Source organism: Martes martes (assembly GCF_963455335.1).
Source record: "Martes martes genome assembly, chromosome: 2".
NCBI lineage: Eukaryota > Metazoa > Chordata > Mammalia > Carnivora > Mustelidae > Martes > Martes martes.
This window is the reverse complement of record NC_137889.1, coordinates 180,552,973-180,568,658: the sequence shown is the minus strand read 5'-3', so window position 1 is coordinate 180,568,658 and position 15,686 is coordinate 180,552,973. Positions and strand designations below refer to the sequence as shown.

Here is a 15,686-nt window from a genome sequence, read left to right as displayed (position 1 = left end):
GCATGCAGCCAGTCAGCCGTGGAGCTGGGCTCTGCAGGGCTCCGACGAGTGTGCTGGCCTGGGCGCCCCCATTCTTAGCCGACCGTTAGGCTTGGCAAGGGAGACCCTCTCTGGAGTCACGTGTTCAAATGGTCTCTATGCCTCTGGCATTAGGGGACGCTAGTATTGACTCGCTGCCCTCCAGCTCTCATCCCCTGGCGTTCAAGGACAACTGCGAGCACAGATTGCAGTATTTCTTTTCCTGCCAAAAATATAACTTGGCTGACATTAGCCATATATTGTTTTAGATCGTTCTCTTTCAAGAAACAATAAAATAGCTGCTTGCAAGGGCTGATTTTTATTTGAAACAGGAAACTTTTTAATAGCCCTCACTTCTTTAACAACAAGAAGAAGAAAATTCTAAAACGCTTTCTTCTCTCTTTCCTCCCTCTACTCCGGCCCCATCTGTCTTTCCTCCGCATTGGAGTGTGGACTTTTGTTTCTGACCCGTGAGCTGGGAGTTGGTTACGTCATTGGCTTGGGTGCCCCTGGAACAATGTGGCGGGGGGGGTGGGGAAAGACAGAGGAGACAGGGAAGTGTGCAGTGTCAGCAAGCAAGTCCCGGGCAATATGGCTAGGTGAAGCCGGGTTGGCTGCCCGCCTTGCCATCCCCTCTGCTTGGGCGCTAGGCTGTGGAGTTCCGGCTCTAGGCCCTCCTTCTCCAGTCCCAGAGTCAGTTCCTCACCTGGCCGCCTGTGCAAAACCTCACCAGCCCTTAGCCCTTACCCAGCACATCGCAGACCCAAGGAATAAGTTGTTCCACTGCTACAAAGAGAAATCTACCCCAGAGGAAAGGTCCAGACCAAAGGAAACAGGAAGTGTCACCACAGTGACAGGCCAGAGAGGCCCAAAGGTCTCCGTGGACTAGAGGAGTAAAGCAGCCTTGCCCAGACCCCTTGACATGACCGAAGTGACCAGATAGGCACTTGGATGCCAGAGTCAGCCTACCTGGGTTGGAATCCTAGCCCAGCTATCTCCTGTGTGTCCCTGGACACATTATTTAACCTTTCTGTACTTTATTTTCCTTGTCTACAAAACAGGATAATAAATGTGCCCATTTCATAAGGTTGTGATGACCTTTTTAAGTGAGATCATCTTCAGTGCATGGCAAACCGATATATATCAGCCTATACCATCCTGATCCCATCATTGTTAGAGGTTGACTTGTGCCCCCCTCCCAAAAGACACTCAAGTCTGAATTCCTAGTGCCTGTGAATCTGACCTTATTGGAAATAGGTCTTTGCAGACGATCGAGTTCAGATGAGGTCGTTAGGGTGAGCTCTAATCTGATATGACTGTGTCCTTATAAAAAGGGGACATTTGGACAGAGAGACAGACATGCAGAGACACAAGGAAACTGAAAGCATGAAACTGATTTTCCCTCACAACCAGGCCAACACCTTGATCTTGGACTGGTGGCATTCAGAACTATAAGATAATAAATTTCTCTTATTTAAGCCACCTAGGTCTGGGTCCTAGGAAACTGACCCAGTCATCATCGCCGTCACCCACAACGCCATCCGCCCCTTTGGTGTGGCTTCTCATGCTCCCCGAAGTAGCAAAGGCTCCCTGGAGAAGAGAGAAACCTTCTCTCTAGGGAGGTCAAATTACTGCATCCCAAGGCTTCAGTCTGATCGGATTCAGCTCAGCACCCACGTGGCGGCTGGGCGCGGCCATTCCCAGTGCCAGCTGGCCGACGGTTCAGGAAGCAGAGCCCCGCTGTCCCACAGGCCGTCCTTCCCCGCCTGTGCACCCCTCCTTCCACCCAGGACCCTAGGATCCCGCGGTGTCCAAGCTGCCACCTTCTGCCTTTTCTCCACAGTGCCCCACTCCACGCCTTCCCCTGGAGAAACACATTGCGTTTTATTTCTCGTCCTCCAATAACCTGGGACTGGCTTCCCTAATTGTCTGCGGTGTGTTTGTCCCCTCCTGCTGGTAGGTCATCGTGCTGTCCACGAGACTCCTGAAGCCACTTAACATTCCTGAGCTGTTGTTTGCCACTGACCGGCTGCATCCAGACCTTGGCTTCTGAGCGGCTGCTAAGAGGAGACCTGCCCAAGGTGGAAATACCTGTCCTGTTGCCCGCCGCCATTCAAGACACACCTCCAAACCCCGCGTCCTCTTGCTAATTGTGGGGAGGATGGAAGTCTGGCCCAGACGTCTTGAGAACCGTGTAGCAAAGTGCTTTGCTTGGACTGCAAATGGGTCTTTAAAAAAAATTGTATTTTTATTCATTTTTCTAAAGGTTTCTCACTGTCGCTCAGCTGGCTCCATTCGACATAATTCCCATTTCTGCTTAACCCTCTGTTTGTGATCTTCCCGATTCACGCTACAAACTCCTGAATTCTACGTAAACGCCTGTTGGCAAGTGTTGGTCGCTTACAAGCTATTTGATCTGCAGTGGCTCAAGAAATTAGACGTGCTTTAGAATTATGAGTGTGAAGAAAGTTTGGTTTCCCTTAAGATTATGTAACTGGGGAGGGAACGTTGCGAATCGGATCTGAGAGCTTGCTGAAAAGGCAAGGAAGGGAGGGGTTAGCAGCTAGGGCCCTGCTGGTAGCCTGCCTGCCTCGTAACTGGGCCTGTCGTTACAAAGGGCGGCATTGTCCCCTCGAGCTCCCACGGCAGGGTCCCCAGTCTACGTGCAACAGAAGTGAGAGAGAGGCTGACTGGAGGGCTGGTTCTGCCCATAAAAGCTTTCCTCCCCTCCCAAAGGAAGGCCCCCCTTAAGGCATCTGGTCCAGGGAGTCTAGATGAGAACCTCAACCCCTGGGACTTTTATGAGTTAGTGTTTCTGTTGAAATAGAGAGCTCTCTTTTCGGTTTGTCTCACTTTTCCTTTTCTGGTCCTAGCAGAAAAACCTGGAACCAACTAGTGAAATTATTTAAGAACTCTGGCAAAAATGAACTGCTTGGTACCCACACATTTGTAGGTGTACGGTTCGTGGAAATGACTAGCGTCTCTAAAAGATGTGTGTAATGAAGAGAGAAACCTGAAAAACCGTTCTAGAGTGGATTAAACAGGTGGGGGAAGTAGAATATAAATTAAAACTCTCATGTGTCTCAGATTTTAATTCCCTATAAAATAATGTTATTTTAATGAAAAAACTGTGAAGTTCGAAATCATTCTGAGATGCAATCAAAGTAGGTTTTATAGACACCAATGTCTTTCTTCTTCTCCTCCTCCCCCTCCCTTGCTCTCTCCCCCTCCCCTTCCTCCTCCTCCTTCTTCCATTCTTCTTCTTCTTCTCTTTTTTGTCCAGGTATGTTCCCACCAGTGGCACTGATAATAGAGACCCCATGTTTCTTTCATTCCCCTGATCTAGAAGTTCGAATCTGAGTCAGGGAGAAAATGGCGATAGCCTGAAAGAAATGCTAATTAAAGCAGAGATTTAATTTTATTTTCTAAAAATTAAAAAAATAATAATAATAATACGCTGTTACTTGTGTCAGTGTGCATTCTTTCATTTCCATATATCGAGGGGCACGTTCCGGGCACTCTGCTGGGTTCTGGCCACGCCGGTGAGGGTGAGGGAGACAGACGCGTCCCTGACTCTGGGGCTCTCGCAGACGGAGCAGCTCGGACTCCTCCCTGTCCTCTGGGCCTATGTGAGTATCTGCTCGAGGTGAAGCCTTTTTTTTTTTTTTAAAGATTTTTATTTATTTATTTGAGAGAGAGACAGCAAGAGAGAGCATGAGAGGTGAGAAGCAGACTCCCCGTGGAGCTGGGAGCCTGATGCGGGACTCGATCCCGAGACTCCAGGATCATGACCTGAGCTGAAGGCAGTTGCTTAACCCACTGAGCCACCCAGGCGTCCCTCGAGGGGAAGTCTTACGCCACACGTCTGTATGCAAAGGAACCTAAAAACCGAACTGCTACCAAGTAGTGACAAGGACACTTGTAGTGATGAGTACAGGTGGGAGGGCTCAGAAGAGGGGGGTCTCGCTCTCAATCCAGCGTTGTTGGAATGTTCTCCGCAGCAAACCTGTACATGTGTCTTACTTTAGCAGCTTTCGTGTATTTTTTACAAGTTAATTTTGTCTTTTAGAAAAGAATACCTCAAAGCTTCTAATCCAGAATTACCCAGGAAGGAAGTCCCTGACTGTAAATGTTGTCATCTAGCCATGGCTGGGCCCCCGAAGGCAGTCTCTGTGTGCTGGGGGGAAAGGCCACGAGTCAGGCTTACAACCACCTTCTTCCATCTCTGCTGCTGGGAGGAACTGAGCTGGGCAGGCAACCAAGGGGCAGAAGGCTCCGGACACAAGAGAAGGTTCACGGTGACTCGAGTTTGTTTTGAATAAGAAGGTAGGAGACGCGGGACAGAGCCCTGCTCCTTGAATCCAAAGCAGGAGCACAACGGAAACTTGGCATAAATCCTATAAGGGGCCCTCAACAGGTGGGGACAAAGAAGGGACTTGGGAAGTGGCACGTTAGTCCCTTGACGGGGCCTCCGAAACCCTGTCTGGGGTTGCCTCGTTCTTGGGCTCAGGGCCCAGGAGCGGTAGAGGCTGAGGGAGAAACGGATCAGGCTCCTGAGCTCCTTCGAAGGTGTGAACAGCGCTCAGACCACAGCGTGGGGCTCGTCGAGCCTCAGAGCCTCCATCTGGAAAGCACGACTCGCTCCCGCACGGTACCTACGTCACGAGACGTACAGGGCCGCCGTCCCTGACACAGCGGCTGGCGCGTGACGCCAAGGGCTGCGGGGTCTGACCAGCCAGGACACCAAGCGAGTCGCCTCACCAAACGGCCAAGCCTCCACAGGAGAACGTCAAATGAAGAGACAATCTAGAGGCATTCCTGGGGGCCACAAGGAGAGGAGAAGATAGAGAAGGGGTAACCCCTCAGTCCCCCAGACTTCCAAGACAGTAGAGCCCAGAGGCCGAGCCAGCCCGCAGCTCGCTTCCCCTGGTCTCGGGACGGTGAAACTGGACAGTCACAGGGCCTGCCTCCCCCGGCTGCTGTGAGAGCGGAAATGAGGACGCGTAAGGGCAAGCGGGTCAAGGGCACGTGAGAACCACCGTGCTCGGTAGGAACTGTCTGATGACCGCTCCCGCAGCGCCTCACGTCCCTCCGAGAAATTTCTCCACCGGCAACGCTGACTGCCGAGTGAAAGGTCCCCCACTAACGGGTCCGTGATTAAAGGAGCGAGACTGATACAAAGCGAAGGTCAGGCAAAGCTTTATTTCGCGCCAAGCATCGAGAATCAAACTGACCGGTCAGGGCTGTCTCTTGCAAAGAGGCGACCTCTCTCCGCCTTACAGACTAGCTTTTAAGGGCAAAAGCCATGGGGTTGGGCCTGGCCACGCACAGGTGGCCAATGAGATTGTAACACACGGAGAAAGCTGCACAGTCAGGCTAGGTCACGCATAAGTGACCAATTGAATTATAATTTGTCCTAGTAGATATTTGAAGCAGCCTATCACCTTGGTCAGAATTGGCGCCCAGTGGGACGCCTGGGTGGCTCAGTTGGTTAAGCAGCTGCCTTCGGCTCAGGTCATGATCCCAGAGTCCTGGTATGGAGTCCCACATCAGGCTCCTTGCTCAGCAGGGAGCCTGCTTCTCCCTCTGCTTCTGCCTGCCTCTCTGTCTGCCTGTGCTCACTCTCTCTGACAAATAAATAAAATCTTAAAAAAAAAAAAAAAAGAATTGGCGCCCAAAAGGTGGGACCCACACTCCTTGGTAGCTAGGGAGACAGTATGTATCCCCAGTGATCGGATGTCTCCACCTGGCCTGACCCACCCTTGTATTTGGGCTTTGTTACCTGGGACTGGTTTCCCGGGCTTGCTTTTACCTAAATCCCCTGGGGGGTGGGGGCAGGGTCAGTTTAAGTTTTACTGCATAAACAGCAAAATGACTGTTTAATCCAAGATGGAATCGCTCTGGCTAAATAGGCCCTTACACGGAGCAGCATGCGTGGCTTCTGAGAGGGGCCTCCCGAGCCGGACGCCCACGGCCACCACATGCAAGTGGGCCTGTTCTGAAGCCATTTGGGCTGCCTGGAGGTGGTGTGACAGGCGGAGCCGAGTGGCAGCGCCGGTTTCCTCTCTCTCGGGCCTGGCTCGGAGGGGTTTCCACCTGAACTCTGGCTGGCCAGAGCCAAAACAAGCACGCGGAAATGCACACCCTCTGCCGAGGACCTCACGGCCGCTCAGTATAAACACCCCGGACAGAGCTATAGAGACGGTGCAACAACCGACTCCTACTTTGCAAACCCTCCTCCTGGGGCCCGCTTCCCGCAAGCGCCAGGCCCAGCGGCCTGGAGGTGCTCGGGACGGGCCGATGGGAATGGCTCTGCTTACACCGGGCCCCGACTGTTGCAGTGTTTTCCCAACGACAAAGAATTCCGTCAAGCTCCCCTCCAGACCGCTATTATTTCTTTTACCCCGGTGACCAGAAACAGAATCTCACCAACAAATAACCCGGTATTAGGAGCGCTGTCCGCCGTCCCTGCTTGAGAAACAAGAAGAAACTCCGTCTCTCTTTTGAGGGGATTTTTAAACACAAAAGCAGATGGTGGAGGGTTTGGTGGCTGGGATCTTGCCACAACCAGTAATAACCCTAGTTCTGTTCTCTCGCCCCCAGATTAGTGAGCTAATGAGGATAGTGAGAACTTTTTAGAAAACTTCTCTCTATAGGCTTTAAGGCAGAAAACGAGAGTTTTCCTGGTGTATTTATTGTAATAAATAAAGCCATCTAATGCCTTCTGGGCCATCCTCTGAGGGCCCGGGGTTGACTTACAGGGGGAGACTCTGCAGGGCCGTCCCCATCCCCCCTCATCCCTGCAGAGGCAGGACCCGGGGTTACCTGGTTGTTCATCTGTGAGGGCTTTGCCCACAAGCTTGTTCGCCAAACACATTTGTTTTCTCCCTCTTGGGGTGTAAAGCGAATGTCGAAATCTCCTGTGGGTCCAGAACAAGGGGCACACTGTGCACACGCCCAGCTTCCAAGCAGGCTGGGGCGGGCGGGAGCCTGGCGGGAAGGTGCCCCCACCACCCCTGCACACTGCGTAGCCCGGCGGGCTGCAGAGCGCTCCGAATGGTTTTGATTTGTGGCGGGGAGGAAACTCGAAAGCCAGACACTAAGACAGACACGGATCCGGTTGTGGGGCTGACGGGCTGTGGGCTGAGCTGCCCCACCCCCCCGCACCCCCACCCCCGCCTGCGTCTTTATTACCCAGCTGGGACTGGAGGCCCTTGAGCGAGGCTGATGGCAACAGCAGATGCTGCTGGCCCCGGAGCCTGGGGCCAGGGAGGAGCCACAAACCCAGGGCTACCACCAAGGAGGACGGAGGGAAGGGGGGGGTGGGGAAGGGCAGGCCCTGGAGGACCAGCATCTGCGAGACAAAAGAGGACCCAGGAGCGCTTTGCTTGGAGGAGGGGAGCTGGGAAGCTGTGGCCAGATGCCTGGGGACTAGGCTGTGGCTTCAGACACTCCTGGGTGTGTGTGTGTGGGGGGGGGGGGTGTTCCTGAATCTGCCTTTTAGGAGGTGGGCCAGCTCCCTAATTCTTCGCAGCCTCCCTTCTCCCTGTCTGTAGAAAGAACTAAAAATGGACTGTGGGGTTGGTGTGGAGAACATAATTATTTCAAATACCCTGTAGAGCCAGACACAGGTTTCAATACACAGAAACAGTCCCTATTTCTCTCTGCCATGGCCCTAAGCACAGGACGTGATCTGAGCCTCAGTGTTCTTGTCTTTAAAATGGGAGTGGTAGTATTCCCTTCCTTATCCGATTCTTCAAAAGATTAAAGGAGATCCTTCATAATCTGGCACATTATAAATGCTCAGTAAATTCTAATTCCTTTCCTTTCTCCACCCCACTCCCGTCCCTCCCTTTCCTTTCCTGGGGTGGCAAAGGAGGCGTTCCCCAACCTAGGCCAGAGAGGGCTGTTTCTCTGTACCATATGGTTGCACTTTAGAAATCCTAAAACAAACACATAGGGATTAAGAAATACTAATAATGAAAAAGATGAGTAAAGGTAATGAAACACGAAGCTAAATTCGTGAGAAGAAAATATGGTAGATTCCAGAACTATAAATATTTAAGTTAGCCTGAAACACTGGACAGAACTGGGACCTGGGGCTTTCCAGGAGGTCTCTCTCTCTCTCTCTCTCAGGCACACACACACTCACACACACACACACACACACACACACAACTTTATACCCCTGGATGGACGAGAACTGAGACCCCCTACCCACCCAAACTTCTGAAGTGAAGTATGAGAGAGCAAGTGACACAGAGCGGGAAGGTGGGGTGCAGTCATGACATTCTAGGAGGTGAGGAAGTGAAGCTCACGTGGGAGGAGGGGAGGCCTACCCAGAGGTCCACAGGCTTGGAGAACAGACGAACTAGAGTGTGCCACTCATTAATGGAGGTACAGCCCTGCTCAGCACCTTTCTGAGCTAAAGCCCCCAGGAAAACTCTGCATCTTCTTTAATTCCAGAAAATGAGGAGAAGACCATGGTCTTCTTATTCACTGGAATAACCTCTTATTCACTGGACATCATTTATACAACCACATAGAAAGAATAAAACTAAAAACAAGCAGGGATGCCTGGGTGGCTCAGTCAGTTAAGCGTCTGCCTTCGGCTCAGGTCATGATCTCAGGGTCCTGGGACTGAGTCCTACATTGGGCTCCCTGCTAGGCTGGGAGCCTGATCTCCCTCTGCCTCCTGCTCCCCCTGCTTGTGCTCTCTCTCTCTCTTTCTAACAAATAAATAAAGAAAAACTGGGGCGCCTGGGTGGCTCAGTGGGTTAAAGCCTCTGCCTTCGGCTCAGGTCATGATCTCAGGGTCCTGAGATCGAACCCCGCGTCGGGCTCTCTGCTCAGTGGGGAGCCTGCTTCCCCCCCAACCCTCTGCCTGCCTCTCTGCTTACTTGTAATCTCTGTCTGTCAAATAAATAAATAAAACCTTAAAAAAAACAAACTAACTAAAAACAAGCAGGAAGTAGTTGGAGAAACTTGTTAGTGCCTTTGAACTGAGACGTTTTTTGAATTTCATGTGGATACCATTTCGTTCCCTGCCCCTAGCACACACACACACACACACACACACACACACCCTTCTCAGAGGTTAGCTTGGGCATAAGCGTAGAAAACTGCCCTTCATGTAAGGAAGGTTTGGGACATCACCAGAAGCCCTGTCAAGAACAGGCAGCCTATGTCCCCTGTGGGAAAAAGAGTTGTAAGTCCGGCACCGTCCCACAGCAGCTGTCACTAGCCAGACATTCGGACTGCTGCCCTTGGTCCCGTGTCCCTGCGTATGCAGCAAGCGGTACCCTGTGTACGAAACAAGAAGAAGTAACATTGCAGTCAGAAGACCTTGATTCCTGTCCTTAGTGTGAACTTGAGGACCTCACTCCGAACTCAGAGCCTGTTCTCCTCCCCTGTAAATGGCAGGATTTCCTCCCCTCCCCTCCTTCCCCGGGTTATCCTGAGGCCTAAAGGAGATCCAAGTGCACGAAAGCCCTCCTCTAAGGTGTCATTCTTTGCTCGCGAGGATGGGGACTCAAGTGGCCTGCGTGGAAGGATGCGGGAGGCCCGGCCACTTCGAACACACCTTGCTACATGGGAGCGGCTCCTGAACAGGCCCCCATCGACAGCTTCCAGCTTCTACAGTGAGAATAGAGCCCATGTTTTGAAGGCCGCCTACCCCAAGAGGAGGAGAGCCAATAAACCACATGGATAGAAAGAAGCGGCCATCTTGGACAGAAGCATTATCTTCAAGGCTCAGCGGAGAGACGTCTTCACAGCAGAAGACAGAGCCAGACATCTGTCTTGGCTTTACCTGGAGGATCCCAAAGGGAATGGACAGGAGAGGCACTACTCTTGAATATAAAGCAGCAAAGTAGGATTCACAGCGCTCACAGGCGGGGGCCGGAGGAGGGGCTTTGACAAGTGAGTTAGCTCATTGGTAAGCCTGTCTCCTCACCTGTGAAAGGCGGACAAGAGAACACACCTCTTCGGTCTGCTCTGGGACTTACCAGGGAGCCCGAGGAAGGCACAGCTCCTGAGGCAGAGACCAAGTACCGGACATCGAGCAACACTTAGTGTGAAGGACAGAATGCGAACATCTCAATGAAGACCAAGTCAGGCCTCTGCTCTTTTAAAATGAGGTTTATTGTACATAAAATAAATTAATTACAGTTTAAGCCAAAGCATGAGTGGCTTTTTAAAGTGCATTGTCGGGGATTTGGTGGTGGCCCCTCTATCTGTTCGCTCGCTGTAGGACCGTGTTTTCGTATTTAAGCCACGACTCGGCCAGGCCTAGGAAATGACCCAACGTCATCGCTGTGAGCCTTTTACACAAATCATACCAAAGTCAGTGAACACGGCTTTTTCTTTTTTTCTTGTACCTGATGCAAGAGTTTAAAAAAAAAAAAAAAAGATACTGTCTCACAATTACCCAAAGGCTGGGGCTCAAGGGTTTGAGATGTCAACCATTTAACATGTGCTGGACTAAACACACCCATCCTGGATCAGGAAGGACGCCGCACCTTCCTGTGGGCACTTTAAGCTTACAGATGTCCGTCTGTCTACATCACATCTGGTCCATAAACCCCGCCCTTTTGGGGGGGAGGGGGCGAGAGAAATTTCCTCCTTGTTCCTTAAAGAAAGCTGGGTATCCTTCAGGTTAGAAAGGCATTCTGTCACGACCGGTGTTCCAGAGATGCAAATCAGACGTGTAAGAGAAAAAGCAGTTCTTCTTCTTGGGGTGCGGGACAGGGTGAGAAAAGAGAAAAGAAAGAAAGAGAAGAAAGGGGACAGCCTTTGAGTGCTGAATCTGTTCTTTCATTCCCGCCGGCCAACACCCCCAGTCCGCTGCTGAAACTACCACTGACTGTCATTTACAAGGTCAGGAACAAACTCCAAAGCGGTTCTGCCGCCCTCCCCCTCTCGGAAGGAAAAGACACCCAGTCCGGGTCACGGTCTAGAGCGGCTCAGCGGGCTCGCTCTCGAGCCTCCGCGGTTCCGTCCCCTGCTCAGAACGCGGCTTTGCTGCGGCAGTTCCACGGGCCCTCCTGGCCCCTCGGCTCCGGCCCTTTCTGGAACCACAAACTCCGGCCAGTATTCAACGTTCCTGCCCCGGAAGAACCTCGGGCCCCCTTCCCGGGAAGACCAAACCCCCGCGGACGGCCCCGCTTCAGACGGAGGTGACTGTCCTCACTTTGGCCGAGAGGGCTTGCTTGAATCTCCTCTTCAGATCCTGCATGTTGGGGGACTTGGGCCGGGGGATGAGGGAGGTGCGTCGCTTCTCCGGCGTGCTGCTGGGCTGCTGTTTGTGACTCACTTCCTTGCACAGCACGTGGAAGGCGTTGTAGACGTCGTTGTAGTTCTCGCTGACGGACACTTCGTAGAAGGAGCAGCCCAGCACGCCGGCCAGCTGCAGTCCCAGCTGGGGGTCCACCTGCTTGACGTGCAGCAGGTCCGCTTTGTTGGCCACGACCACCACCGGCAGCCGGCTGCCCAGGTGCAGCTGCTGGACGTGCTGGTGGAGCTGGCCGATGAGTTCGTAGCTCTTGTAGTCGGTGACGGAGAACACGATCACGACGGCATCGGCCCAGCGAATGCACCTGTTCAGCTGTTCACCGCAGCTCAGGCCGTTCTCGTGGACCTGCAAGAGGTGAAGGGGGGGGGGGGCGGGGGTTGAGGTGCACGCCGGGGTGGGGGCACGCGAAGAGCCCCTGGCTCTGCCACACCGCCAGGTCCAAAGGGCCCTTGGCGGTAATGCCGGGTCGCAGGCCATAAACCAGCTAGCTCCCCACACACTTCGGCTTTCTGGACAGCATGTTGATCCAGCTGCACGGAGTTGGAATAAATAATAGTACAGCTCCCCACACTCCACTGGAAAATTGACCTGCAGAGAACTCCACGCGGAGAGACTTTGTAGTTGCACAAAATGGGAAATTAACTGGCTAGACAGTACGTCTGGGGAAGTGAAGATAGGAGCTGGAAGCATTTAAACCTGGATAACCGCCCAGTTCAAGAGGGAAAAAAAACACACACATACACCAGCAGGGCTCTTTTGTCTACAGAGGAACTTTCCACAATATTAAAGTGATCCCACGGACTTCAAGAGTGTACCTAAATGGCTGGTTTTTCAGTGCCAAATACATGAAGGTAAAAAAACTGATCGTTTTAACCAAGGCAAGGCAACTGTGCCAATTCCGTGTGTGTTTGGTTTGGCCTCTCCTGCCGGATAGAATCCTCCTAAGACTTCTGCCCCTCAGCCACATCCCCCAAATGAAGCCCGGCAAAGACTGACCAACAGCCAAAGACAACCCAAGTGACAAGCAACGTGTACAAGCCTAGTTTTGCCTCCCTCAAATTTCCCTCCTCTTCAGCGAAATGCATTATTCTGAGAACAACTGAACAATTCCATAGCCAAGTAGGGTCCCTTTGACTTAGTCACGAATCTCAGAGCTTCTTACCTGAACACCTGGAGTGTCTTGAACTTGAATAGCCAGCGTTTCACCTTCTATTTGCACTTGTCTGGTGTAGAGATTACCTATAAAGGGGGAGGGGAAATATATATATATATATATACACATACACACACACACACACACACACACACACACACACAGTTTTTCCTCCTTGTACAACTTTGAAAACATAGTGGGATTTTTTTAAGTAGGAAAAAATATATAACCTGAACCAATGCACACAAATAAGCTATAGTTTATTCTACTTAATGAGCGTATTTCAGCTGCCTTTTTTTAATTTTTTAAACAACTGCAATTCTAACCCCAGATTAGGGCATTTATTTTTTTTTTTTTTTAATTTTTTTTTTTTTTTTTTTTTTTTTTTTTTATTTATTTGTTAGAGAGAGAGCGAGCGAGCACAGGCAGACAGAGTGGTAGGCAGAGGCAGAGGGAGAAGCAGGCTCCCCGCGGAGCAAGGAGCCCGATGTGGGACTCGATCCCAGGACGCTGGGATCATGACCTGAGCCGAAGGCAGCTGCTTAACCAACTGAGCCACCCAGGCGTCCCGATTAGGGCATTTATTAAAACCAAGGCATGGTTTGCAAGTTTTTGGAAACTGATTTAGCTCATTTTAAATGGATCTCCCATATTTAGAGTATTTCCTTGAAGTAAGTTTTCTTGTTTAGCATGCATGGCTGTTTGTTTTAATTTAGTACTTCATTACTCTCCGACATCTGCTTAGTCATTAGGTATTAACAACTTGGTAGGCAAATATTGCTAGTAAATACACAGCCAGTGTCATCAGTTGGAATAAAAATGTGACACCATGTTAGCCAGATCTACATCAAAGCAAACGACTGTCATGCCTTATCTCGGGATGGTTTATAGAGCACATTTCAAATAATCCCCTTAGGTACTAAATATGGTCTAAGGATTTAAGCAATTTGCTAACAGAGCATAGGTAGAAAGCCCTTAAGCCTCCCCAGTGGCCATCTTTAATCACAGAGATTGAAATAGTGTCTTCTCGTTTATTTGGGAGCTCCCCTCCTCAAATTCTACCACCTAGTTATTTTTCTCTTTGTTAAGAAAAGAGAACTTTAGGTTTACAACAGCTCTCCTCTGGCCTCTGCTTTAAAAGGTCACCTCTGAAAGGCGGCCAACAGAGAGAGAGAGGGGTGGGGGGAGGAGCTGACCATCTTTTTTTTTTTTTTTATGACTTTTGCAGGAGTGTTTTGAAGGGAGAGGCTCTTGAGTACAAAGGGTGCTTCCAACTGGGGTCCCTATAGTTAAAACATACCAAGGAGAATACTTTCAGGCACTTGATAAAATGATGAATGGGCTAGGAATGGAATGAGGCCAGATGGCAGTTATGGGAACGGGGGGAGCAGGGGAGGGGCAGGCAAAGTTGGAAGTGGCAGGATCCTGATGCTCAGACTGTCCTGTGAGGGAGGCTCCCTGGGAGACACTGGAAAATGGTTAAGGGCAGTACTGTGCTAGCTGAGCACACTCTTCCCAAACGCGCCTCCTCACCTGCATTTCTTTCATAGTCACCAATGAACCGTTTGGTGAGGAACCGGACCACCAGAGCTGTAGGGCAGAAAGGAGAAAGGAGAGAGAGTTAACTCTGGCATAAGAAGTGAAATCGGTGTCCACCCCACCCCCAGCCTGGGAAACCACTCCCGCAGAGAAAGCAAGCCGGGCAGCCACCAAGTGAAATTCCTACCCTGCAGCTCCTTGACCCTTCTTCCAGACAAAACGGAGAGGGGGTAGAAGGCATCCAAGGCCTCGTGAATTATGGCTCTGTCCAGCTGGAAGGGTCATTTGGCTCACCCGCCTCCTCTGAGCCCGGCTGAGCCACACCTAAGGCTTCCACCAGGAGACAAAGGTCTTTCCGAACCTTAAAGACCTCCAGGAGGGGTTCCGTTCCCTAAGTCCCCCTTCTGTTCCAGGCACCGCCAGACAGACTCAAGAACCCCAAAGTTCTAATCCCAGTTGCGCCGGCGGTGCCCAGGAGGAGGCCTGGTCCTCCTGGGGTCCCCGTTTTCCTCATCTGTTGAAGAAGGGGCTTGGAGGCGATGCTGGCTCAGGCCCTCGCGGAGGGGCAGCCCATCAGTAGGAGGGGATGGGAGGCCAGCTGCCCTCCAACCTCTTCCCCACCCCTCGCTCACACGCAGCCCTCAGCGAGGCCGTCCACGTCCAGCCCCAGGGATGAACGCGTTCTGGCCCGAGCGCTAGGACTCACCGGTCTTGCCCACGCCGCTGGCCCCCACCACGGCGATCTTGACCAGGCGGCGGCCGGCCGCCCCCAGGCAGCAGTCGGCGGCAGCGGCGGCGCTGCCCGGGGCGGGGTACTCGGCGATGGTGCACATGTTCTGAATGAGGCGCATCGCCGCTCCAGCCGGGGCTGCACCACGGGGGACGCGACCACTGTTGGGCTGCGCGGGAGCGGGCGAGAGAAGCCGGCCGGAGGGGTCCGCGGTAAAAAAAAAAAAAAAAAAAAAAAAAGGCACGCGAGCGCGGCTGCGCGGCAACCGGTACTAACACGGGCTCGGGCTCTGGCTCGGGACTGGGACTGCAGTCGGGCTGCGCGCGCGCTGTTTTCTCCGGGGCTGGCCCCGCCCCCTGCCCCCCGCGGCCAATCCCGAGGCGCCCCGCGAGAGGCTCCGCCCCCGGCGCCGCTCGGCGCGCGCCGCGCCCCTGGGGGCACCCGGAGGCCGTGCGGGGCCCCGTGAGGCGCGGGGAAAGTGGGGCTGCCCGCCGGAGAGGGGCAGCGTGTGGGCGCGAGCGGAAAGCGCAGCCAGTGGCAGGCGCGGGTGCCGCCCGGGGTCCCGCTGAGCGGGCACGCGGCCGAGGCTATGGCCGTGGGGTTGGGGGCGCCTCGGGTTCCCGGAAGCGGGGCTCGGCCTTACGGCGGGTGTGGGAGAGGCGGCGGCGGCCGGGGCCTGGAGGGTGTGTGCCCTCGGGGTCGGGAGCGCGCGACCTGCTGCCCGGCTTACGCCCATCTCCTTCGTTTGGGACGTGACTGCAGTGACCTGAGTGCCCCCGATCATAGATTGGGCTATGAAGGCAATCAGTTACACAGACCCCATATCCACTCCCCTGAGCTGTGACAATTAACTTTGGGACAAAATAATGTCACCCGTGTTCTAGACGCACGTCCTCTGCCTCCGGCGCGCAGCACAGCAGATCAGTCAACCTCCGACTAGCTCACACGAGCAC

The 15,686-nt window shown here is 52.8% G+C and overlaps 2 protein-coding genes across 2 annotated transcripts in view; one reads left to right on the top strand and one right to left on the bottom strand.

Annotated features, from left to right (window-relative positions):
• Positions 1–3,445, top strand: part of SCFD2 (sec1 family domain containing 2) — a 429,119-nt gene extending 425,674 nt beyond the window's left edge. The window contains exon 9 of the mRNA XM_080797411.1: positions 1,979–3,445. Coding sequence (XP_080653537.1) covers positions 1,979–2,071 — 93 coding nt within the window. The 3' untranslated portion in view covers positions 2,072–3,445. The remainder of the gene's footprint in view (positions 1–1,978) is intronic.
• A 6,704-nt stretch (positions 3,446–10,149) lies between these two features.
• Positions 10,150–15,041, bottom strand: RASL11B (RAS like family 11 member B). Its single transcript, XM_080797607.1, has 4 exons — positions 14,710–15,041; positions 13,998–14,054; positions 12,474–12,550; positions 10,150–11,656 (listed from the first exon to the last, which is right to left on the bottom strand). The coding sequence occupies exons 1-4, from the start codon at positions 14,852–14,854 to the stop codon at positions 11,186–11,188; spliced, it is 750 nt and encodes a 249-aa protein (XP_080653733.1). The 5' UTR covers positions 14,855–15,041; the 3' UTR covers positions 10,150–11,185.
• Positions 15,042–15,686: the final 645 nt, after the last annotated feature.

What these genes read in the sequence shown, in the direction of transcription:
- RASL11B (XM_080797607.1), bottom strand. Translation starts at nt 14,854, where the DNA reads ATGCGCCTCATTCAGAACATGTGCACCATCGCCGAGTACCCCGCCCCG. An exon ending in CAGCGGCGTGGGCAAGACCG is followed by an intron (nt 14,055 to 14,709) that starts GTGAGTCCTAGC and finishes TCTGCCCTACAG; the next exon opens with CTCTGGTGGTCCGGTTCCTC. An exon ending in TGACTATGAAAGAAATGCAG is followed by an intron (nt 12,551 to 13,997) that starts GTGAGGAGGCGC and finishes CCCCCTTTATAG; the next exon opens with GTAATCTCTACACCAGACAA.